At 45.5% G+C, this 26,458-nt stretch overlaps 1 protein-coding gene across 1 annotated transcript; it reads right to left on the minus strand.

Annotated features, from left to right (window-relative positions):
* Positions 1-318: 318 nt before the first annotated feature.
* LOC125527271 (uncharacterized) lies at positions 319-1,722 on the minus strand. The gene has a single exon (XM_087531137.1). It carries the CDS (start codon positions 1,684-1,686, stop codon positions 319-321), a length of 1,368 nt encoding a protein of 455 aa, XP_087387263.1. The 5' UTR covers positions 1,687-1,722.
* Between the last annotated feature and the right edge of the window lie 24,736 nt (positions 1,723-26,458).

Genomic DNA, 26,458 nt, shown 5'->3' on the forward strand with positions numbered 1-26,458 from the left:
TTCATCAGCATAAAGGTTTCTCAATCGATCTAGGAAAATGCAACTTTAGTTTAGTGAAGAAGTGCAAGCTGTATTTTTCTTTTCTGAATTGATTGAGACTTAAGAAAATCTCTGTCCATTGAAACCTAGCAAAACCCTGGTACAAAATGGATCATCACGCAACACATTACGTCCCAAATACACCCATTATCTTTATCTAAACAAATGGAAAACTGCATGATGCTGTTCCAAACTAACCACTGAACAGAAAAGAAAATGAAAGAACAAACTGGATCGAAGCTAAGCCGAACATCACCCTAGCAAAAACTGCCCTAGTCATTACAAACGTCCAAGCAGGCAGGCCATGACCCCCAACGCCGCACCGGCACCGCTCCACCAGCTCCCCACCGCTCCGCGTCCGGCCGCGGCTTCTGGTATCTTGGCCGCCACGCCGCCGTGCACACTTGGTATCGGGATGACCGTAGATGGCGGCGGCGTGGTGTCCGGCACTTCCGGTTCAGGCTCCGGCATGCCCGGGGACGGGACCTGCTGCATCGGCGCTGGGGCCGGGGTGGGAGGCAGCGACATGTGCCTAGCCCTCGGGTTCTGCGGTCCGGGTGCGGGCGCAACGATGCCAGGCGGGAGGATGAGGTCGCTCACCTGGAGCACCAGCACGCTGAACGCCTGCGAGGTGACCACCTTGACAAGCGTGGAGTTGCGTCGCGCGCCCCCGCCCGGCGCGCCAGAGGAGAACGTGATGCGGCTGGTGTCGCCTCCGGACACGCGGACGAACCCGACGCCGCGGCCCCGCGCGCCGGCTCCGGTCCCCTGGAGCATCGTCGTGACGATGGATCCGTCGCCCGTTCGGCCCTGGCGCAGCGCGTCGAGCCTCTCCTGGTCGAGGAAGTCGAGGACTGCGTGGAGCGCGAGCAGGTCGGCGAGCGCCGGCATAGGGAGGCGCGGCAGGCCTTGGAGCTCGTTGGAGAGCGCGGTGTTGTTGACGGCGAGGATGGTGACAATGGGGTGCTCGTTGATGGCGCGCGCGAGCCCGGTCTGGGTGAGCAGGGAGCTGAAGGCGCTGTACTCCGGGTAGGAGGAGAGGATCTTGATTACGTCGAATGGGGAGGCGGTCGTGGCGGGCATCATCCCCGGGAGGACGAGGCCGCTCACCTGGAGCACCATGACGTTGAACGCCTGCGCGGTGACGACCCTGAGGAGCGTGGCATTCAGTGGCTGCGGCCCGGTCCCGATGGGCCCGGCGTAGGAGAAGGTGATGCGGCCCTTCTCGCCGCCGGCGACGCGGAGGAGCTTCAGCTCGTCTCCCGGCAGCAGCGTGGTGACCTTGGAGCCCTTGCCCGTGCGCCCAAGCCGCAGCGCGTCGAGCTTCTCCGGGTCGAGGAAGTCGAGGACGACGTGGAGCGAGAGGAGGTCGCCGAGGAGCGGGTGCGGGAGGCGGCGGAGGGCAGCGGTGGGGAGGCCGGTGTTGTTGGCGGCGAGCACGGTGACCTTCTTCTGGGCGTTGATGGAGCGGGCCACTCCCGTGTCGACCAGCATGCAGGTGAAGTCGCTGAACTCGGGGAAGCCGGACAGGATCTTGACGATGTCGAAGGGCACGGGCGCGGCGGCGGCGGCCTCGGCGCTGGCCGGCGTCGCCGGGAGGAGCAGGAGGACGGCGGCGAGCGTGAGCAGGAAGGGGGGATTGGCCATGATCGGGTCTTGGGGTCGGCTTGCCTACTCTCGCATGCACCGAGGCTGAGAGGGTTAAGGATCAGTGATGGAGCTTGGTGCTGATTTATACGGCGCGTGCGTGGTGCGGGGGGTGTCGGAGATGGCGGCAAGGGAGCGGTCGGAGGCGTTTGAACGGTTGGAGCAGTGACTGGACTACTTCCAAGTTCCACAACGCTGGACACGGATCGCAACATTTTTCTTTCTCTCAAAAAAACACGGATCGCAACATGGACTACGATTTCTGCGATGTTGTAGCGATTAACGGCCCGGTCCGAGTTTACCCCGGGCCGAAATGTTGGCTTCGGCTCCCGTGCAGGCCGGAACCCCTGAGGGCCATCCACTGGGCTTGTTTTCGGTCAGCCCTTATACCTACCGTGCAGGCCGTGGATCTCCACCGAGCCACCAGGTCGGCAGGTTCCGAAAATCCTATTTGCCGCTCGCTGCATCAAACTGCCGGCGCTTCGCACAGGCGAGCGACCGAGCAGCGACGCAACGGGCTGGCCCGTTTAACCGTTCCAACGCTCCCGGTTTTGGGAACCTTCTAGAGGTTCCCAGCTGGTTTTTTCTGGTTTTGAGAAACTTCTAAAAGGTTCCTTGAATTGGTTTTTCTTTATTCCGTTTTTTGTTTTGTTTTCTTTTTCTCTCATTTTCTTTTTTCTGTTTTTTCATTTGTTTCTATTTTCATAATGTTCACGGTTTAATGAAAATGTTCATAATTTTATAATTTTGTTCATGAATTTGAAATTTGTTCGTGTTCCAAAATTTTGTTCACGTTGTTCGAAATTTCAAATTTGTTTACAATTTTATAATTTTGTTCGCGAATTTGAAATTTATTCATGGGTCCAAAAGGGGGGATAAGGTGGTCAAAGGCACTATGCACCATGGCTCCCCCCTCCACCACCTCTCTGGCGACTCCTAGGGCGACTCCACCGGCGATCCATGGTGCTCCAACTTTGTGAATCCCTCCGGCCAAGATGGTGCCACCTCTCCTGGACCTTTCTCCGGGGGTGGAAATTGCCAACAAGGTTAGAGCCTGATTCTCCACTTCTGTTCATTGCCTCGGTCCCAACCACGCATTTCATCTGGTGGTCTCCTTTAGCCATTCTTCCTTCCTCCTAAATGTTGAACACGTTGGCTTAGCCCTAGAGGCTTGCATTGGGGGGTCTCCATCCCATCTCAATGTTTCTCTCATTCGTGGACAAGTTTTTAAATTCTCTGTTATATCAAAGGCGGTTGGATTTATGATCTACCGCTTAAGATCTTTTCGATGCCCCAGCTTTTCATGTCATTTTCACCTTTGGGGTTTTGGTGGACCATCATGGATTAGAGAATACAATCTATGGCTTTACGAGCTAGATCACGAATGGACTACGGTCTCTAGAACCCCTCCAGGTCATCTCACCGGTGCAAATTCTGTTCCCATCGGTGCACGGCGTCCACCCAACCCATCATCATGCTCAACTCCGGCTGCCGTCAACAATACCTCGTCAACCTCGGATCACGAGCCAACGGCGAGCGGGATTATCTCCTTTCAAAATTCTATCCGCAAAGACCCAACTTCGAGGCCTACCGAATCACCACAGCCCACCACCACCCTTCTTATGACTGGAGCCCAGCCCACTTCCATCACCAACCACCGACCCATTCTAGCCCACCGCACCGAACTAGACCCACCTGGCCATCAACAGACTCCTCTTTTATCTTTCTGCGGTAAATGCTTATCCTCTGGGCACCTATGTATCGACTGCAAAAATCAGTTTAGATGCCGATCTTGTTATCGCTACGAGCATATTTCCCGTTTCTGTTTATTATCCAAAAACAAAACCCTTGTCTATCGGGTCAAATCCTACCAAACTCCCCCTCACCCCCCACACCCGTACCCGATAACCCAGACGACGACTCGTCTCCCCAAAACCCCACCCCTCCCCCTCTATTCGACCGCCAGGCCTGCCAAACCCCCTGCTCTCCATTACACCCCTGCTTTGCTCCGTCGTGTTTCTCCATTGTCGCCCCAACTTCCTTTGCCACCATGGCCACCTACCCATGCGACCCCCTCCTTCCCCCAGGCACTGCCATCATCGAAGCCCATGGAGACCGCCGTCGTCGATCCTTCCACTACCTTGGCGGAGAAGCTCTGGTCCAATCAGGGGAATGGGCCATCATCTCCCTCGCCCCGCCGCCGGACCCCAACCAGTTCGACACGGACGCCATGCTCATTCGTCACTATCTTGACCATGAGCGTGGCTTCCGCATTGCTGAAGTATCAAGGTGCGGCATGGGAGCCGCTCTCGTTCGCTTCCAGCACGCCTGCGACATCGACACTGCTATCGCCAACAGTCCCTACTTCGTAGGTGACTCGACACTACGTGTGATCCGCCATGACCGAGGTATAAACTATCGAGACTACACTTTCTCCCATGATGTTTGGATCATGATGGTCAATTTCCCTCTTGAGGCATGGACGCCAGATAAAGTCCGTGAATCTGTTAGTGGGTTTGCTAAGTTTTTAGTATGGAATAGAGATTTATCCAATAGAGCTCGTATATTGGTCAAGATTAGAGTGCCTGATCTTTTGGAAATACCTGTCAGTCATGTCATATGTGAAAGCCTAGATGATTATGGCCATGGGCAGTCTTGGACTAGTGATGTGTATATTCTGTCAACTGAACTCCTTGGGGCTATGGGTGGCGATGAAGATCCGATCCCCCTGACGGTGTCTTGCACCCCATGCCTCATGCTCCATTTGGTGGTATATGGCATGATGCTGATTTTGTACACAATGAAAACCCTCATGCTGCGCCTGCTGCCCACCATGCCCCTGAAGATGCACAAGAGGACATACCCATGGTGAACACCCCACCCCAAGACCCTGAGATTGCTCATCAGGATCAGTCGTTTCAACCTGCAATTGAAGCTGCTGATGCATTTGTCGCTCTGCATGACATGATGTCAAAAATTATCTCCACTGCACCTGATGTTCTTGAGATGCTAGAAGGTGTTGCTGTGGTCAGTACCCGTGTCCAGTTGATCAATGTTGATGATGTCCATGGTCCTGTGAAGAAATGCCTGTTGACTGTTGTTACTGAAACCCAACCTGAACCATTGATCTCCACTGTTATGATTTCTGAAGAGCTGGATCTATCTGAAACTTCTGTTGTTGCCCTATTGCATGGGCATGAACCTGACATGTCACCTGCCATGCTAGATTTCATGGCCAGTAACCCAAACTCTCCATCTGCTGAGCCATCCCAGGGGCTGCCCAAGGAACCAACTGCTCCTCCTGCCATCCCCTCCGTGCATGTGGTCAACAAAAGGAAGAAGTCCAATGCTCCATTTGATGTAAATGATCTGCGCCGCCGCCGCCTTGCTGGTCTGAGTGTGGGCTTCAAGAACGAAGCTGCTGCAAACAAAGCCAAAAACATCAGCAACTACCAGAAGAATCTGAACACTGAATTTGAGCATGAAGTCAGAGACCCAACTGCTCCTCCACCACCCGAACTTCCACTTGGAACAATCCAAGCTCTTGCAACTAAGCAGTGCATGATTCCTCCTGAGGAGGTTTCCGAAGAGAAGCTGATGGCCAAGACGGACCATGAATGAAGAACTTAGTTGCTTTAATTGGTCTTGTTATATCAAGATCAATATTATATGGACTCAGAAAGTCTGTTTACTTTATCTGCATTTGGACTATATTATCTGTTTTTATTAAGAACCTGGGTTGTAAGGAGTCAGACTCCATATTATATGTTTGTGAGTGGAACATCATGCACTATTTATATTATGTTTTAAGAGGTCTGAATGGTCAATGGAGTATGTATCTGATGCTTCTTAGCATTATGATTCATCAGTTCACATGGCTGTCATATTTCATCACATCCTATGATTGTTGCCATGTTTCTTTGGATTTGATTAAATCTATCCAAGATAATCACTGTCCTACTAATTTGATCAATGAGTAGAAACTGGAACATACTAAATTGGAATGTCAGAGGGATAAATTCCCAGATTAGATGGGATGATGTTAGAGCAAAAATTGAAGAAAGCAACTGTGGCATTATTTGCTTGCAAGAAACTAAGAGAGATTATTTTGACCAAGCTTACCTCAAAAAAATTTCACCTAGAAGATACAACCAATTTGCATATACTGCCTCTGTTGGCCTATCAGGAGGGATTATTACTATATGGAATGGCAGTCTCTTTACAGGATCTGTTGTCAGCCAAAATACATACCAAATCACTATGAGATTATCATGCAATCTATCTGGGAACATTTTCTACATCAGCAATATTTATGGACCCTGCCACAATGATGACAGAACTGAATTTTTTGATTGGCTGAGCAATATAGATGCCTCTCAGATGGATCATTGGATTTTAATGGGTGATTTCAATCTAATAAGGAGCCCACTTGACAGAAACAGACTAGGAGGAGACACCAATAATATGCTTATATTTAACAACCTACTCCAACAACAGGATCTTGTGGAAATACCTATCAAGGGTAGGAATTTCACATGGTCTAACATGCAGGACTCTCCACTACTGGAAAAACTTGACTGGATTTTTACTTCTGCCAACTGGACCCTGACATTCCCAAATACTTTAGCACACCCACTTGCTAGATTCACATCAGATCGTATTCCTATTCACATTCAGATAGGCAGTGATATTCCAAAATCCTCTATATTCAGATTTGAAAATTATTGGCTTGAATTTGATGAGTTCTATGAGACTGTTATTCAATGTTGGAACATAAATCAACAATTGACAAACTCTGCCAAGGATACTGCTGCCAGGTTCAAATGTCTCAGAATGGGTTTAAAGAAATGGAGCAAAAATCTATCAAAACTTAGCACTAATATTTCTGCTTGTAACTATGTTCTATCTATGATTGATGGCATTGAGGATCAAAGTAATCTGAGCACTATTGAAGCAAACTTCAGAACTATTATCGAGAATCACATAGCCAAGTTATTGGAAGTCAAAAGATTATATTGGAAATCCAGGTTTAAGATGAGGAGTATTCAGCTTGATGATGAAAATACTGAATTTTTTCATGCCATGGCTACCCAAAGCTACAGGAAGAATTTCATAACTTCTCTACAAGATGAAGATGGGACTCCTTTTCAAAATCATGATCACAAGGCTGCCATTATTTGGAAATCATACAAAGATAGATTGGGAAAAGCTATCAACCCCCCTATGTTATTCAACCTTGAGGAACTTATTCAGCCTAAAGATCTATCTGAACTTGAGGCCCCTTTTTCCATGGATGAAATTGACCAAGTTATTAAAGACATCCACTCTGACAGAGCACCAGGACCTGATGGGTTTAATGGCTTATTTCTGAAGAAATGTTGGGATATCATCAAACAAGATATTTACACTATGATCTGGGATTTTTTTGAAGGGAACATTGATATTCAGAGCATTAATACTGCTTTTATTACTCTCATCCCAAAGATTACAAACCCTATTGACATGAATGATTTCAGACCCATTTCCTTGGTCAGCCTTCCTCTCAAAATCATCACAAAACTAATGGCCAATAGAGCTCAGAAAATCATTACCTCTGTCATTCATCAGAATCAATATGGTTTCATAAAAGGGAGAAATATCCAGGACGGCTTGGGATTTTCATTTGAATACATTCATCTATGCCATTAGTCTAGAAAACCTATCATCATACTCAAACTTGATTTTGAGAAAGCTTTTGACAAGATTGAATACAATGCAATTATTGCCATGTTGAAAGCTAAGGGATTTGGTCCAAGATGGATAAATTGGGTAACCAATATACTCAATACTGCATCAACATCTGTCCTGTTAAATGGTGTTGCTGGGAAAAAATTATATGTAAAAGAGGAGTCAGACAAGGAGATCCTCACTCTCCACTTCTATATATCATTGCTGCTGATCTTCTTCAGTCTATTATTAATGCTGCTTGGGAAAATGGTGAAATCACTCTCCCCACAAATCAGGCATATGGCCTTGACTACCCTATTATTCAATATGCCGATGATACTTTATTGATCATGCCTGCTGATGAAGAGCAACTCAGCCATCTCAAATACCTGCTTAATCTATTCAGTATGTCCACTGGGCTATTTGTTAATTACAGCAAATCATCCATGATTCCAATAAATATGGATCAACAATCAATCAACAATCTTGCAAACTCATTTGGTTGTAAAGTTGAAAGCCTTCCATTCACCTATCTTGGGCTACCTATGGGCACCACCAAACCCTCTGTTCATGACCTCATCACAGTTATATCTAGAATTGATAAGAGATTATCAGGGGTTGCCAGGTTCATGAACCATTCTGGGAGACTCACTTATGTCAACTCTGTTGTTGCTTCAATGCCTATATTTGCCATGTGTTCTCTTAAAGTCCATGTCACCATTCTGGACCATGTGGATAAATCAAGCAGAATTTTCCTCTGGTATGGAAATGAAATCAATAAAGGTGGTAAATGCCTGGCCAGCTGGGAGATGATATGTAAACCCAAACAGCAAGGAGGACTAGGGGTTTTGAATCTTAGAGAACAAAATAAAGCTCTTCTCATAAAGCACTTGTTCAAGTTCTATAACAAAGTGGATATCCCATGGGTAAAATTAATCTGGGAAGCTCACTACCACAACAATGAGGTCCCTCATTACAACAGGAGCGAAGGATCCTTTTGGTGAAAAGATTGCATGAAAATGTATGACTTTTTCAAGGAAATGACTACTTGTGACATCAAATCTGGTTGCACTAATATGCTATGGGATGACATATGGAATGGAGATATTAGGAAAACTAAATACCCCGAGCTTCACTCTTTTACCCAAAAGGAAAGCATATCAATCAAAGAAGCTAAGAACTGGATAACCTTTATAGTCTGTTCCAACTTCCACTCTCCATTCAAGCCCATCAACAATTCCACTTACTATCAGGAGAACTAAACAATATCAAAAACTCGGATGATAAGGAGACATGGACCTTCAACTGGGGTAACAATAAGAACATTACAAAGAAGATCTATGGATACCTTATGAATGGTGAAGATGCAGCTGACACATTTAAATGGATATGGAAATCATGTTGTCTTCCAAGACATAAATTTTTCTGTTGGCTCATGCTAAATGACAAAATAAATATATGTGATCTTTTGACCAGAAAAGGCATGCACCTGGATTCCACTATATGTGTTCTATGCAACAATGAAGACTATGAAGACAGGACTCATCTTCTATTCACTTGTCCATTTAGTCAAGGTTTCTGGTGGAACATTGGATTTGAATGGAATTCGGATATGGAGATCAACAATATGATTATTGATGCTAAACACAGATATAAAATTGACCACTTCATGGAAATCATGATTCTTGGTTGCTGGAGCATATGGAACCAAAGGAATGGGATGATCTTTGAAGGGATACCTTGCTCAATAAATGATTGCAAGATTGACTTTGTGAGATATTTCAAAATGACCATGCTAAGGGCTAAACCCACTCTAAAAGAGGGCATGTCTTCATGGATAGACAATATTTAACTTTTCAATAATTTCCTTACTTTCCTCCCCCTAGATTGTATCTTCTTGGTTGTCCCCCCCAACAATCAATTGATTATGTAATTTGGATACTCTCTTTATAAATGAAAATGACTCACAGTAGGGGATTTACCCTACTGTTCTTTGGTCAAAAAATTGAAATTTATTCATGTTTTAAAATTTGTTCACAATTAGAAAAAAAATTGCAGTTTCAAAATTTGTTCAGAATTCGAAAAATTCACAACATTATAATTTTGTTCACGAATTTTGAAATTTGTTCACAATTAGAAAAATGTTCGCAGTTTTCAAATTTTTTCGCAGATTTGAAAAATGTTCGCCGTTTTATAATTTTGTTCACGAATTTGAAATTTATGCATGTTTCAAAAAAAAATTCACAATTCGAAAAATGTTTACGGTTTCAAAATTTGTTCATAATTCAAAAAATATTCACAAATTTTGTTCGTCAATTTGAAATTTGTTCATGTTTCAAAATTTGTTCACAATTCAAAAAATGTGCGGTTACAAAATTTATTCACATTTCAAAAAATGTTCACGGTTTCATAAATTTCTTTACCTTTACAAATTTTGTTTTGGGATTACAAAATTGTTCCCATATCAAAACATTGTTCATGATTTTCGAAAATGTGGTAGTTTTTGAAAAAAAAATGTTCACGGTATTGAAAAGTAGTTGCGTTTCACAAAACATTCAGTTTTTTTTAAATGCGTTTGAAATTCTGAAAAAAAATTGGATTTGCGCTCGGTAGTTCGTTCTTAAATGTTTGCGTTGTATTTTGAGAATTAAAGCTGCTAGCTCCATTGGTAGTAGCGCATTTACGCTAGTACGAGATCCTTTGCTCGATACCCGTTTGGCGCTTTTATTTTTGTGCTACAGTTCCCGATCGGAGCTCCCGGCAGGTTCTTGTACCCCTCAAAAAAGAGAAGGGGGGGGGGGGGGGGGGGGTGTCGGCGGGTTCTTGTCTCTCTCTCTCTCTCTCAAAAAAAAAGGTTGGCAGGTTCTCGTCCTTTCCGGCTCCATTTTTTTAGTACTCCCCCCTTCCCATTATATTAGGCGTGTAAGCTTTTCTAGAAAATCGCAAAATATAAGTCGTGTTAGCTGTAGCACTCCAACATTCTCTTGTGGTAATGAATTTGTTGCTGCACCTAGCAATAAAACAGTACACTATGGCTGTTAGGAGATATTGTTGAGCTTAGATCGCCTCGTATGATTGTGTGGCACCAATGATCTACACTATGCGTTAATTTTCATGCAAACAGCTAAAACGCCTTATAATGGGAAGGCGGGAGTACTACAGTAAGACTAGTCACAATGGGTAATAACTTAGACTAATAACATGCATATGTTACTAGTCTATGTTACTACCTCTACAGTGTGGAGTAACATATGAGTGATGTCATGCAACACTTCATTTAGTAGGTTGTAGATTCATCTTGTCTTGGTATGTGTGATGTTACAGTAACTAGTTATGTTACTACATGCCTCTTTTTTTTCATTAATTACTCGCCATATCATCTATTTTGTCTAGAAATATGTAATGTTACCATTTATGTTACTTCTACTGTGGATAGTCTAGACAAGCTTACTCCAATGAGGGATTACATAACATTCCGAATGCATTAACTTCTTCAATCTATCGACTATCAGGGATGTTGGCCGTCATGCGCTGATCTCCGTTGGTCCTTGCTTCCGTGGCTAGTTCATGGGCTAGAGTGTTTCGTGCCCTTCCAAGATGGGTGATTTTGTGGCTGGCAAAACCTGCGAGGGCCGATTTGATGTCAAGAGTCGGAGAAAATGCCTGAGACCTGTTCTGAGATCCAACTCGCAGCTCGTCCACTAGCCCCTTGCCTGGCAGTCAGTTTCTAATTCGACAACCCCCTTGTACACTGAAGCCAAGGCATGCAGCCCAACCCGCGCAGCTTGTCCCTCTGCCTCCAGTGCACTGCTCCATTTCCGGCTCCATTTTCGAGCTCTGTTTCTCCTGTTCTCAGAGCATCTATAGCAAGGGTAGTCAAATCCGGGGCTCTGAGACGTCCACTGGTCAAGTCTCAATTTTTCTTATCTGCATCCGAATGTCTTATAGTAAAAATATTAAATCCATACAAAGCATGAAAAAAAAAATCCTACATACTACATAGATCAACTAGTCTAGTTCTAGTCGGAAATATCCACTACCTCTGTGCCTGACGCTGGTTACATGGACGACAGCCGCAACTCCGGCTCCGCAGCGGCCTACGCATCCATCTTCGCTTCGACCTCGTCGAAGAGGCCGTCGGTCGCCGCCCGTTCCTACTGGACGAACCGCCGGTTGGCCTCCACATAGGCCTCATATTGGATGGACTCTGGGATGGTCTACTGCTCCGTCATCTTGTCCGCTTGGGCGACGACGAACTCCGCCCCCGCTTGCTCCATCTTGAAGTCCGGAGCCGGCGCCAACTCTTGCTTCGGCTGCTCCGCCTCCTCATCGTCATACATCGGAGCCGGCGCCAGCTCTTGCTTCAGCTGCTCCGCCTCCTCATCGTCATACATCGAAGCCGGCGCCAGCTCTTGCTTCAGCTGCTCCGCCTCCTCATCGTCATACATCGGAGCTGGCTGCTGCTCCTCTCCCTCCTCCTCCTCCTCCGCGTACTCCTCCTCCTCCTCCGGCGAGTCCGGAAGTAGCCCGACAACGACGCGGGAAGCGCGCGCGGCGTGCCTCGCGCGGCTCTCCTACTCGATCTCGTACCGGCGCTTAGCCATGAGCATGGCGTAGGTAGTTATCTTTTCTTGGACCATGGCGAAGCCGAAGAGCGTGGGAAGAGCGCCGGTACGGGAGAGAGGAGGTGGATGGGCTTGGGCTGGCGACGCTGAGAGAGAGAAGGCGGATGGGCTAGGGTTTGGGGACGCCGACCGGCTTAAATAGTCGGATTTGGGCTCGGGCGTCGAGTCAGATCGGCGTCACACGACGTTCAACCCCCCTCCCATTGAAGGAGATGTCCCTCGGACCACCGGGTTTCCGGATGATTCCGCGTGGGACCCCAACATCTGTCCACCCTAGCGGATGCATTCGGGCGCCTCATATCCGCTCCACATTTGGACTGGATACGAGGGGTGACGGTTAGCCTGAATGTTTGAGACCTGTTTGAGATGCCAATCGCAATCAAAATTCCGTGACCGATTAATAATGTCGAGGCGTTTGAGGCCTATTTAGGGCGTTCGGTTGTAGATGCTCTTAATGTACACACAACTCCGGAGCACGGGTGTGACTGTCACGTCCGATGAGTGCCGTAAGAATAATGGCCATGTTTGGATTCCTAGGTTAGAGTTAATTTTAGTTAGTTGGGGCTCAAATAATCCAAAAGTATCCAAACATGGTAGGTTAGTTTGGGTTAGTTGGATCTAACCCACCTCAAAAAACTAGCCCACACTAGAGGAGCTTATTTGGGTTAGTTCTTCTGGGCCTACTAAAAAATAGTAAAAAAAGTTACCTCTCCCATTCAAATAGAGTCCAAAGTACTCAAATAATTAAGAAAGAATATTTATTGTCAATCTAACCCTACCATCCAAATATCTCTTTGATTAGAGTTAGTTTAGGGTTAAAATATAACTCTAACCTCTAACTTAGTTAGAGTATCCAAACAGGGCCAATGAAGAACAAAGGAAGGAAGCAGATCCCACTAAGGGCATCTCCAACAGTCTATATGTTAGCTTGTTGATAAAATATGCCATGTCATCAACCAACACCTTAACATACAACAACTCCAATGGGTTGTATCTAGTTTGCCCAATAAGATGTGAGATAATAAATAAGGTGCTCTCTCATTCTACATTGGAGTTTGTGCAAGAGGTGTTGGTTCATGTACATACAACCTTCTTCTCTTACCTCATTTATTATATAACACATTATCAAAAATTCTATGTGGCAAAGTCTACCAAGAACTATTTTACAACCATTGAAGATGCCCTAACTGGTGTGTGCAGGTGCCCATGTGCGCGAAGGGCAGCTGCGCGCCGCGCCACCTGCAGACCAGGCTTTCTGGGCCGGGATCTAGCGGTTCACTGACAAGGCCCTCTCGCATCGCGTCACAACAATCCATCACCTCCATCCAATCCATCGTCACGCTCCTCCATCCATCAGTCTACTCCACCGCAATGGACAAACGCCCGTCGTGGCCACTAATCATCTCCGGCCGGACATAGTCACTCACATTTCCCGCTGCCGCAAAATGAACACATGATAGCAACTCCAACGGACCGATCCAAACGGACGGCGATTTCGTCCGCTTTTTGTCCGTTTGGGTCGGCCGCCCGCCCGGCGTCTGCCCTGTTTTTCATATGGGTCGACAACGCGCCCAACGCGCCGACCCATATGTGTAGGCGTGGCCGGCTGGCCGCCCAATTTTGCATTGCATTCTCACATATGGTGAAATAAAAATTTAACAAACAAAATAGTCTGTCTAAATAAATAGTATAGTTTACAGGTCAAATAAAAATAAAAATGTTTCACATAGTTTTACAAAACGAATAAAAAAGATACATCTATTGGTTGCCAACATGAGTCCACATATGCTCAACCAAATCATTTTGCAGTTGCACGTGAGTTTCCCAATCACGCATGTCTTCATGAAACTGAGTGAACTGCTCAAATGTTGCCGCTACTCCATGCTCAGGCACAACATTCTCACCCTGAAACTGAAAGCCTTGATCGTACAGACGTTCCGGGCGCTCGTCTTCTACGATCATGTTGTGCATGATCACACAAGCAGACATCACCTCCCATAGTTTCTGCGTGCTCCAAGTATTAGCACGATACCGAACGATGCCCATCGAGATTGCAAAACACCAAAGGCACGCTCGACATCCTTTCTAGCACTCTCTTACTCTTGGGCAAATCTTTTCCTTTTCTCTTCGACAGGGTTGGGTATTGTCTTGACAATAGTGGTCCACTGAGGATAGATATCGTCACCCAGATAATACCCTTTGTCGCAGGTGTGGCCGTTGACAGTAAAGTTCACCGGTGGGCTGTTGCCTTCGGCAAGCCTAGCAAACACCGGCAAGCGCTGAAGCACGTTGATATCATTGTGTGATCCAGCCATGCCAAAGAAAGAGTGCCAGATCCAGAGATCTTGAGACGCCACGGCCTCTAGTATGACAGTGCAAGCCCTGACATGTCCCTTATACTGCCCTTGCCAAGCAGAAGGGCAGTTCTTCCACTCCCAGTGCATGCAGTCTATACTGCCAAGCATCCCCGGGAAGCCCCTGCTAGCATTCATCGCCAATAAACGGGTTGTATCTTCAACTGTCAGCTCTCTTAAGTACTCAGGGCCAAACACAGCAATCACAGCCTTGCAAAACTTATACAGGGACTCTAGGCATGTAGACTCACTCATACGGACGTACTCGTCAATGAGATCACCGGGCACTCCGTATGCAAGCATTCGGATGGCGGCAGTGCATTTCTGATAAGAGGAGAAACCAACCTTGCCGATGGCATCCTCTTTGCACTCGAAGTAGTCATCATAGCCGACCACTCCCTCTCTAATACGGTTGAAAACATGCCTACTCATACGGAACCGGCGGCGGAATTTCTGATGTTTGAACAACGGGTTTGTTGTATCAAATTGTCCTTCCAGAGAAGGAAATGCCCACTCTCCCGGTTACGATTCAACGCCGGAAGGTGGCCCGGAATGAAGCCACGAAACAACGTCCGCTGGTTGTTGAGGTGGTGATGGACCAACATAGCAGCCAATATCTCCTCCTCGTCGTTGGACGAATTCGTCTGAGTCGCAAAGGAAATTATGGAAAAAGAACTCGTCGGCGGAGTCCATTTTCGTACCTTGGCAAACTATCGAACAGCTTGCGGGCGTCGAAGAAGGAGACGGCCGGCGAGGGGAGACGTGGCGCCCATAGACCAGCTAGCTGCCCGGCCGGCGCCCGACGAGGGTGACGGCGTCCGACGAGCGTATCGGTCGTCTGTGGCTGGGGCGGCGAGGCGTCTTTTTGGTCGCGGGGTGGCTGGGCGTGGGGGAAACAGCGGCGGGGAACCAGCTTGCTCCCCGGTGGCAAAACGGCGGCGGCGGGCGACTGGGGGCAGGGGCGGCGTTGCTGGGCGGATGTGGAGGCGGCGGTAGCTAGAAGAGTCGCCGGCAAAATGAGCGGCGGCGTCGGTGACGGAGGAGGCGGGGGAGAGGGTTGCTTGTTGGCTGGGGGGAGGGAAGGCCAATATGCCACAGACGAGCGGGCCCGGGGACAGGAGTAGGCGAGCAAGCGCGCGTCCGTCGCGTGTCCGCACCGACGCAAATTAGGCTAAAAAATGGGCGGGGAATGGGTCGCCCGCGGACGAAAAACGGACGCGCGTCCGTTTGGGTCGGCGCGTTGGGTCGCCTTTTCTGTCCGCGCCGACCCAAACGGACGGCCGCGGACGAAATGGGTCGCCCCATTGAAGTTGCTCTGATTTCTTTTTTAAAGGGTCATATCTATATCTATTATATTATAAAGATTCATCAGAAGTGTAAAGCACCTTAAACATGATAAAAATTATATCGAGGTACATGGATCATCGAACGACCACTGCCGCCGTCAAAACGAGCCACCGATGTGTCGCTGTCGTCGCTCCTATTGAAGCCGACTTGACCTTACTGATAACAACCCGGAAGTCTTTGCGCACGTGCCCCTAAAGATCAACGCCTCGAAGGCGCAGTCGTGCCGTTGAATCCTTTAATCAATTTGGAGAACCTAACACCAAATCTCGTCGTTGTGTATGTATGACAAGAAACTCTAACCTTGCTGACAGAAATCTACGCCAGAGTTTCATTTATTTCATCCCAATGGACAAATTTGAGGAGGATCAGAGCTCGGAAGATTGATTCGTCCGTCGCAATACCGCCTCTACGAGAACTAAAACCCTATCTATCTACAAGCCGGAGCAGTAGGCGGGGAGAAGGCATATTCACGGATTCGCCAGTAGAGTTCGAGGGGAAAAAGGTGTTCCCCTAGTCACCTTGCAGAGGGGAAAGAAAAGCTTCCGAGAAAACAAATTTTGGGATGACTAGATCAAACACATGGTTATTTGATGGAGTGTGCGTAGTGTGGAATCGTGGATTAGAGCAACTCTTCTAGCAGATGCGCTGTATTTTGGATTCCTGAATGCATTTTGGAGGTGAGGGCTATAATTTATGGAGGTTCCATATATTTCTGCTGGTGGGACCAATTTTTCATACACTGTATGAATTCCCCCCAATTCAATTGAACACAGAGCAAGTGTGTTGGGAAATATAGTAGGAAAAAAAATCGATATACGATCAAGATTGTAACATCCCAAATTTTCAATTTGAAATGTTATACATTAGATCATCAATGCATGTCATATTTTATTTTGCATTTTTGTTGATTCTAGAAATTCTACGCAACTCAATGACCCACGGAGAGAGTTGGGGATTTCGTTATTTTCATATTTGAGTTTTCTCAAATTTTGAAAATAGGATCATTTAATTTTATTTATTTTATCATCAATTATTTCTATTACAAAAATATGAGAGAAGGAATAAAATGACTTTCCCAAAAGAAAGAAATATTGAGGATTTAATAATAAAATTAAATAAGATTTTATTTCGGAGTTTTTCGGTGTTTTATTTGAATTTAGGAAAAATATGCGTTTTTCAAAATTGCATTTAGGTCCCAAATAAATGTTCACCTTGTGCGGCTTGATTTTAGAAGCCCGTGAAAATTTATTTCGGAATTTTTGAAGTCCGTTTAGTATTTATTTTTATTTTTTTCTTCCGAGCAGAATTATTTAAAAAAAAAACGAACCGACCTAACGGGCCGTGTCCGGCTAGGACTCCGGCCCGACTAGGGTATATAAGCCGGGGCAGCCCACCCGGGGGAAACCCTAGCCCAGCCGCCCGACCCCGCCCACCGCCGCCGCCGCCTTGTCGCCGCCGCAGCCGCCGCCCACCGGATTCCGCCGCCGAGGTTCGCCGCCGCCTCGACTTCCGTGCCATCGTTTAAAAAAAAGATCGGTTTTCATCGTTTTTTTTTGTTTCGGTTTTTTTAAATAGATCGGTTTTCCGGTTTATTTAAATAGCGAGCGTTCGTCCGTTCGTTTGTTCTAGTGAGCGTTCGTCGTTTTTTTTTCTCGGATTAAATCCGCGATTTTTCTGATCGCGATTCCTGATCCGATTTTCGTTTTAGTATAACTTTTCGCTTGTTTATCGGAATCAGGCGATTCAAGCATCTAGAGTTTCGTCTTGAAACCCTCTATATGTTTAACCAACTTAAACAAGATTTTGCTACTGTAAAATTTGCCCTAGATCCAGATTACTAGAACGAAGTTGTTTTCTTTCGCCGTTTGTCTTTCGTTGCTTCGTTCGATTTGATTCTTTTGCCAACCGGAGTTCTTAAGTTGAACCTTCTGGTTAGATCTATTATCTGAGTTTTACCTGTGCATTAGATGAGTACTTATTATATGCTAATTTGTTTGTCTGCGATAGAATACCCGGAGTGCGCCGCTTGTTACTTCGAATCTCTAGGTTTCACGGATCATCAGCAAGGCAAGTAACACTTTGATCATACCTTTCCTACTACCTAGTTTTATTGCATTACATTAATCCTCACACATTGCATGATTAGGATCTAATTAAATTATGGGATGAGAAGTAGTTGAGGTAGTACCTAATACCTATTTATTATCAAACCTTTGGGAGTTACTTCTACGTTTGCTTATTATGCCATGCTATGCTAGTAGACGTGGATTGGGTGAGTGATATCCATGACATATGTGAGATTGTTAATTAATGGTTTATCTAAGGTGGCAACTTAAACACACATCTGGGTGGATTGAGGCACCTGGGTATTCCAGGACTTGCCTGTTTTCTTTTGGACCGCCACCCAGGCTCAAAGGGATCATGAGACTATTCATACTAGAAACTTCCGTGTGCAGCCACAAGCTATTATGGGCTCTAGCATAGTTGACTAAGTTGTGCGAACTCTTACAGTGGTAGACTAGCAGATGTAGGGGATGTAGGTGGTACGGTCTACCCGATCGTAAGGTGCTAGCGCTTCTGAAAGACTATGTCTCGGTCATCCGTCTTCTCAAACACCATGTAGTGCGAGAAACCAAACGGAGGCGATCGAGTCTTGTGGGGAAAAGTGCGCAAACCTCTGCAGAGTGTAATAAACTAATCATGATTAGCCATGTCCCCGGTTATGGACATCTTGAGTATCTAGTACTTGGATTTTCATGTAAATCTCAACATGTTACTCTAAATTAATTTTGTTGGGTTATGTTAAATGATGATGCTTAATTGGGATTGAGAATGCTGTCAACCATTCTCAATGTTTAACCACTACCATGATAGTTAAATAAATTTATTCCTTTGAAGTAGGGAAAAATTGGCTTTACGTAAAACTGTAATCATAGAGCTTTCCACTAGCCAAATATGCATATAGTATAGCTGTTTCATTCCATTACTCTCTATGTGCTACATTGCCAGCATATTCCATGTGCTGACCCGTTTCGGGCTGCAACGTTAATGTTGCAGACTTTTCAGACGATGATTAAGGAGTTTTTAGGTCGTGGTTCTATACTCAGTGATGCCGTTGGAGTTGATGGACTCACTTATCTTCCAAGCCTTCCGCTGTTATCGTTATTAGATGGCCTTAAGCCATATTTATTGTAATAAGTTCTCTATGGAGACACTCGATGTAATAAGTGTGTGATTGCTACTCTGCTATAAATCCTCCGAGTACTGTGTGGTGTCAGCATTACTGATCCAGGGATGACACCGGAGCACAGAGATCAGACCGTTTGAGGTCTGGTCGCTATAAAGATGGTATCAGAGCACACGCTGACTGTAGGACACGCCACTAAGCAAAAGACCTAGATCACTATCCATTCTCTTCTCTTCTGACTTCTCATCTTTTCTACTCTTTAGGATGGCGGATGCAAGGAACAAGTTCACACAACCGGATAAAGATACACCCTTTGGACGACACTTGAAGGAAGTCACTAGATACCTGAACATAGGAGTACCAAGCTTCACAGGAACCTACAACGCCACTTTACCTGAAGAAGAGCGCTGGATGATTCAAGTTCAAGTTTCAGGAAGGACGTTCATGCCAGTCACTCAGCCCATAGAGTTTTCTTTTGATGCACCAACTTGGAGTCTAGGAAAGAGCATGACAGCTCACATCGCCATGGGACGCATTGGAGAAGTCTACCGCAAGGATCTCAAGGATACTATCTACCAGATTTGTGGGCGCCGAGATGAGCACTGGGAGATGATCAGCACCAGGAAGGATAGATCAATCGCTGCTTTTATCCAGGAGTTAAATCAGCACATTCGACGACAGGAGAACAAGATGTGCGCCGACATGATAGATCTGAAGAAGGCTAAGACAAGAATCAAGGAGCTGGAGGAAAAACTCAAGGCTTCACGTGAAGATTATGAAGAGGAAATTGGAGTATTGGTGGAGAAGAATGACGACCTGATCAAGAAGATTGGAATATTTATGGGAGGCCCTACACCAGTAGAGGAAGACGAAGAACCTAAGGAGATTAGCCCGGAAGACTACATCATCATCGACGACACCGACTCGGATCAAGATAGTAGCGATGATGACTATGTTGATGAAGCTGGAGCAGATATCATGGAGTCTGCAACCGAAGAATATTTCTAGTAGACCACCCCATTAGTATTAGTAGTCCACCATGTAAATATAGTAGTCCGAGCACTTTTGCGATAGTTAGATCGATTGTATGCCTTTGTTTGATTGAATGAAGTGAATTGTTTGCTTTTGCCTCATGTGCATATGGATAGTGTTTTCTCTTTAGACCCCCTCTATTCTTATATCTCATCTTTTCTAAACCCTCAGATGCCTCGGAGACGTGACCCCGGATTTGCCTTTCCACTGGAGCTCACCCAATTGATCCAGCAGCAGAACACATTGATGCAGTTGCTAGTCCAGAATCAGAATAAGGGGAACAACAACAACAACCCACCACCACCACCACCACCTGTTTACCACTTAGCCCGTTTTCTTAGGCTGAACCCGCCGGTGTTTTCCAGTAGCACTGAGCCGATAGTAGCAGATGATTGGCTCTGCAAGACAGCTAGGGAGTTGACCACAGCAGGATGCACAGATGCGGAAAAGGTGAAGTTTGCCGCACATCAGCTAGAAGGACCCGCACCATCATGGTGGGAGAATTTCACAGCCACTTTCCTAGTTGACACTGTCACATGGGACCAGTTTCAGCAGGCTTTTCGTACTGCCCATGTTTCAGCAGGAGCTATGGCCAAGAAGAAGCGTGAGTTTCGCAACTTGCGCCAAGGAGGATGGACAGTTGGCCAGTATGTGGAGGAATTTAGTAAGTTAGCACGTTATGCACCAAATGACGTCGCTACGGATGCAACTAAGCAGGAGAAATTTCTGGAAGGACTGAATGATGAGTTGAGCATGCAGTTGATGGTAGCAACCTTCAACAATTACCAGGAGTTGGTAGATCGTGCTCTTATGATTGAAGGGAAGCAGCAGCAAATCGAGAATCGCAAGAGGAAGTATGGACAAGGGAAGTACAATTCAGGAGCTCAGCAGAAGCCACGTTTTACCCCTAGACCGGGAGGACATTTTCAGCATACCCATGGAGGAGGTAGCTCGCACAATCACAATGGCACCAAGAATGGTAATGGCAATGGAGGAAGCAACGGCCAGAACCGCACCAACCCATCAACCCCAGCCAAGAAGGACCTAAGCCAAGTCACTTGCTTTAAGTGTCAGAAGACCGGACATTATGCCAATGAATGTCCTGAAGGCCAAAATGGCAATGGAAGTTCTAGGAAGAAGCCGAACCCTTTCAACAGGGGACAGGTGAACCACGTTAGCGTGGAGGAGGTTGAAGCTCAGCCCGATGCAGTAATAGGTAAGTTTTTGGTTAAGTCATTTACTACACTCATTCTTTTTGATACTGGTGCATCGCATTCATACATCTCAAGGGGATTTGTGGATAAGTATAACCTACCAACCCAAGCCCTTAGGTCACCCATGTTAGTAACCTCGCCCGGAGCAGAGTATGTGGCTAGTCTATGGTGTGACGGTTACCATTAAGGATTGGTAACTATGTTTTTCCCTCAGACCTAATAGTATTGGAATCCCAAGGATTGGATGTGATATTAGGCATGGATTGGTTATCAAAGTATGAAGGGAATATAGAATGTGCTAGTAAGTCGATTTTGCTTACCACCCCAGAAGGGAGAAGGATCAAGTATGTATCCCGGCATGTGCCAAAGAGGACTCAAGTAAATTTCTTAACAGGAGTTGTGCAGGAGGAAGTACCAGTGGTAAGGGATTTCCCTGATGTATTTCCAGAAGAGTTGCCAGGCATGCCACCGGATAGAGATATTGAGTTTTTGATTGAGCTATTGCCAGGCACAGGTCCAATATCAAAGAGACCATATAGGATGCCATCAAAGGATTTGGTGGAAATTAAGAAGCAGATTAAGGAGTTACTGGATAAGGGATATATTCGCCCAAGTTCTTCACCTTGGGGATCGCCAGTACTACTAGTGGAGAAGAAGGATGGATCGTTAAGGATGGTTGTTGATTATCGAGGATTGAATGAAGTAACGATCAAGAACAAGTACCCACTACCAATGATCAACGATCTGTTTGATCGATTGCAAGGAGCTAAGGTATTTTCCAAGATTGATCTACGATCAGGATACCGCCAGTTGAAGATTCGAGAACAGGATATTCCGAAGACAGCTTTTACCACCAGGTATGGGCTGTACGAGTATACCTTTATGTCATTTGGTCTGACTAACGCACCTGCATATTTTATGAACATGATGAACAAAGTGTTTATGGAGTTTTTGGATAAGTTCGTCATAGTGTTCATTGATGATATCCTGGTTTACTCGAAGAATGAAGAGGAGCATAAGGAGCATTTGCGTTTGGTACTTGGAAAGCTCAGAGAACATCAATTATATGCCAAGTTCAGAAAATGTGAGTTTTGGTTGAAGGAAGTAGGATTCCTCGGACACGTTATATCTGGAGAAGGTATAGCAGTTGATCCCACTAAAGTTGATACCGTGACCAAGTGGGAAGCCCCAACAACAGTTGGAGAGAGCTGGAGTTTTCTTGGACTCGCAGGATACTACTAGAGATTTATTGAAAATTTCTCAAAGATTGCGAAGCCTATGACTGAGTTGTTAAAGAAGGATACCAAGTTCATATGGACAGAGGAATGTGAGGCTAGTTTCCAGGAGTTGAAGAAACACTTAGTTACCTCACCAGTATTGATTTTGCCAGACCAGAACAAAGATTATGAGGTGTATTGCGACGCTTCACATCGAGGACTTGGAGCAGTGCTTATGCAGGAAGGGAGATTTGTTTCATATGACTCAAGACAACTGAAGCCTCATGAGTTGAATTATGCTACACATGATTTGGATTTAGCAGCCGTAGTGCATGCTTTGAAAACATGGAGACATTTTCTCATTGGTAATCATTGTGAGGTGTACACAGATCATAAGAGTTTGAAGTACATTTTCACCCAGAAGGAGTTGAATCTCAGACAAAGGAGATGGTTGGAGCTTATCAAGGATTATGATATGAAATTGCATCATCACCCCGGAAAGGCTAATGTTGTAGCTGACGCATTAAGCCGTAAGAGCCATGTCAATACATTAATGATGGGAGAAATACCCAAGGAGTTAGTAGAAAATCTTCATGAACTATGTTTGGAAATAGTTCTGAGAGGCTACGTAGCAGCATTGGAGATTCAGTCAACTTTGATGGATAGAATCAGAGAAGCTCAGAAAGCTGACAAAGAGATTGCCGCTATAAAGGAGAAACTAAGAAAAGGAAAAGCTAAAGGATTTCATGAGGATGAGCACGACACCCTATGGTTTGAAGACCGTGTTTATGTGCCCAATGACCCGGAGATCAGGAAGTTGATACTGCAAGAGGCGCACGATTCACCATATTCGATTCACCCAGGAAATACCAAGATGTATTTGGATTTGAAGAATATTTTCTGGTGGACCGGAATGAAGAAGGATATTGCGGAGTATGTAGCAGTTGGTGATGTATGTCAGAGAGTAAAGGCAGAGCATCAGAAGCCAGCAGGATTGTTACAACCATTGCCGATACCCGAATGGAAGTGGGATAAGTCAGGTATGGATTTTATCACGGGATTGCCCAGGACTCGTTCAGGCTATGACTCGATTTGGGTTGTAGTCGATTGATTGACGAAAGTAGCTCATTTCATCCCAGTAAAGACCACTTACACCAGTGCTAAGTTGGCAAAGATATACATGACCAGGATCGTATGTTTGCATGGATTTCCAAGGAGTATCGTATCAGATAGAGGAACCCAGTTTACCTCAAAGTTCTGGAAGCAGTTGCACGAAACTTTGGGTACAGGCTAGAATTCAGTACAGCTTTTCATCCACAGACAGATGGACAGACCGAGAAAGTCAATCAGATTTTGGAGGATATGCTGAGAGCTTGTGCGCTAGATTATGGATCTAGTTGGGACGATAATTTGCCATATGCAGAGTTCTCTTACAACAATAGTTACCAAACCAGTTTAAAGATGGCCCCTTTCGAAGCTTTGTACGGAAGGAGGTGCAGGACACCGTTATCGTGGGACGAAGTTGGAGACCGCCAGTTGTTTGGACCTGACTTGATTAAAGAGTCTGAACAGAAGGTGAAGTTGATTCGCGATAGGCTCAAGGTAGCCCAGTCCAAACAGAAAAGTTATGCAGATTCTAAACATAAGGAGACAGTTTACGAAGTTGGAGATAGAGCTTATCTTCGAGTATCTCCACTTCGAGGAACAAAGCGTTTTGGAGTTAAAGGGAAGTTAGCGCCACGATTTGTAGGACCATATCGAGTTTTGGAACGTATGAGAGAAGTGGCCTACAAGTTGGAATTGCCCGAAGGATTGTCAGGAGTTCATGATGTGTACCACGTTTCTCAGTTAAAGAAATGTCACGCGGAGATGGCTGACATACCGTTGAGAGACACAGTGCCATTGGAAACAATTCAGTTGGATAACGATTTGACCTACGAGGAGAAACCAGTTAAGATCCTTGAATTTGCCAGCCAAGTTACTCGCAGCAAGGTTATCAAGTTTTGCAAAGTTCAGTGGAGCCACCACACAGAGGATGAAGCCACCTGGGAGCGAGAGGAAGACTTGCTCAAAGACCACCCTCACCTATTTTCTAGCCAACCCGAATCTCGAGGGCGAGATTCATCTTAAGGGGGGTAGGTTTGTAACATCCCAAATTTTCAATGTGGAATGTTATACATAAGATCATCAATGCATGTCATATTTTATTTTGCATTTTGGTTGATCCTAGAAATTCTACGCAACTCAATGACCCACGGAGAGAGTTGGGGATTTCGTTATTTTCATATTTGAGTTTTCTCAAATTTTGAGAATAGGATCATTTGATTTTATTTATTTTATCATCAATTATTTCTATTACAAAAATATGAGAGAGGGAATAAAATGACTTTCCCAAAATAAAGAAATATTGAGGATTTAATAATAAAATCAAATAAGATTTTATTTCAGAGTTTTTCGGTGTTTTATTTGAATTTAGGAAAAATGTGCGTTTTTCAAAATTGCATTTAGGTCCCAAATAAAGGTTCACCTTGTGCGGCTTGATTTTAGAAGCCCGTGAAAATTTATTTCAGAATTTTTGGAGTCCGTTTAGTATTTCTTTTTATTTTTTTCTTCCGAGCGGAATTATTTAAAAAAAAACGAACCGACCTAACGAGCCGTGTCCGACTAGGACTCCGGCCCGACTAGGGTATATAAGCCGGGGCAGCCCACCCGGGGGAAACCCTAGCCCAGCCGCCCGACCCCGCCCGCCGCCGCCGCCGCCTCGCCGCCGCCGCCGCACCACCGCGCCGCCTCGCCGCCGCCGCCCGCCGGATTCTGCCGCCGAGGTTCGCCGCCGCCTCGACTTCCGTGCCATCGTTTAAAAAAAAAGATCGGTTTTCGTCGGTTTTTTTTGTTTCAGTTTTTTTAAATAGATCGGTTTTTCCGGTTTATTTAAATAGCGAGCGTTCGTCCGTTCGTTCATTCTAGCGAGCGTTCGTCGTTTTTCTTTTTCTCGGATTAAATCCGCGATTTTTCTGATCGCGATTCCTGATCCGATTTTCGTTTTAGTATAACTTTTCGCTCGTTTATCGAAATCAGGCGATTCAAGCGCCTAGAGCTTCGTCTCGAAACCCTCTATTCGTTTAACCAACTTAAATAAGATTTTGCTACTGTAAAATTTGCCCTAGATCCAGATTACTAGAACGAAGTTGTTTTCTTTCGCCGTTTGACTTTCGTTGCTTCGTTTGATTTGATTCTTTTGCCAACCGGAGTTCTTAAGTTGAACCTTATGGTTAGATCTCTTATCTGAGTTTTACCTGTGCATTAGATGAGTACTTATTGTATGCTTGTTTGTTTGTCTGTGATAGAATACCCGGAGTGCGCCGCTTGTTACTTCGAATCTCTAGGTTTCGCGGATCATGAGCAAGGCAAGTAACACTTTGATCATACCTTTCCTACTACCCAGTTTTATTGCATTAGATCAATCCTCACACATTGCATGATTAGGATCTAATTAAATTGTGGGATGGGAAATAGTTGACGTAGTACCTAATACCTGTTTATTATCAAACCTTTGGGAGTTACTTCTACGTTTGCTTATTAAGCCATGTTATGCTAGTAGACGTGGATTGGGTGAGTGATATCCATGACAGATGTGAGATTGTTAATTAATGGTTTATCTAAGGTGGCAACTTAAACACACATCTGGGTGGATTGAGGCACCTGGGTATTCCAGGACTTGCCTGTTTTCTTTTGGACCGCCACCCAGGCTCAAAGGGATCATGAGACTATTCATACTAGAAACTTCCGTGTGCGGCCACAAGCTATTATGGGCTCTAGCATAGTTGACTAAGTTGTGCGAACTCTTACAGTGGTAGACTAGCAGATGTAGGGGATGTAGGTGGTACGGTCTACCCGATCGTAAGGTGCTAGCGCTTTTGAAAGACTATGTCTCGGTCATCCGTCTTCTCAAACACCATGTAGTGCGAGAAACCAAACGGAGGCGATCGAGTCTTGTGGGGAAAAGTGCGCAAACCTCTGCAGAGTGTAATAAACTAATCATGATTAGCCGTGTCCCCAGTTATGGACATCTTGAGTATCTAGTACTTGG

Source organism: Triticum urartu, chromosome 6A (assembly GCF_056163025.1).
Source record: "Triticum urartu cultivar PI428250 chromosome 6A, HENAU_Tu73, whole genome shotgun sequence".
Lineage (NCBI taxonomy): Eukaryota > Viridiplantae > Streptophyta > Magnoliopsida > Poales > Poaceae > Triticum > Triticum urartu.

Bases quoted from the DNA above. Each gene is read 5' to 3' on its own strand.
- LOC125527271 (XM_087531137.1), bottom strand. From the start codon at position 1,686: ATGGCCAATCCCCCCTTCCTGCTCACGCTCGCCGCCGTCCTCCTGCTC.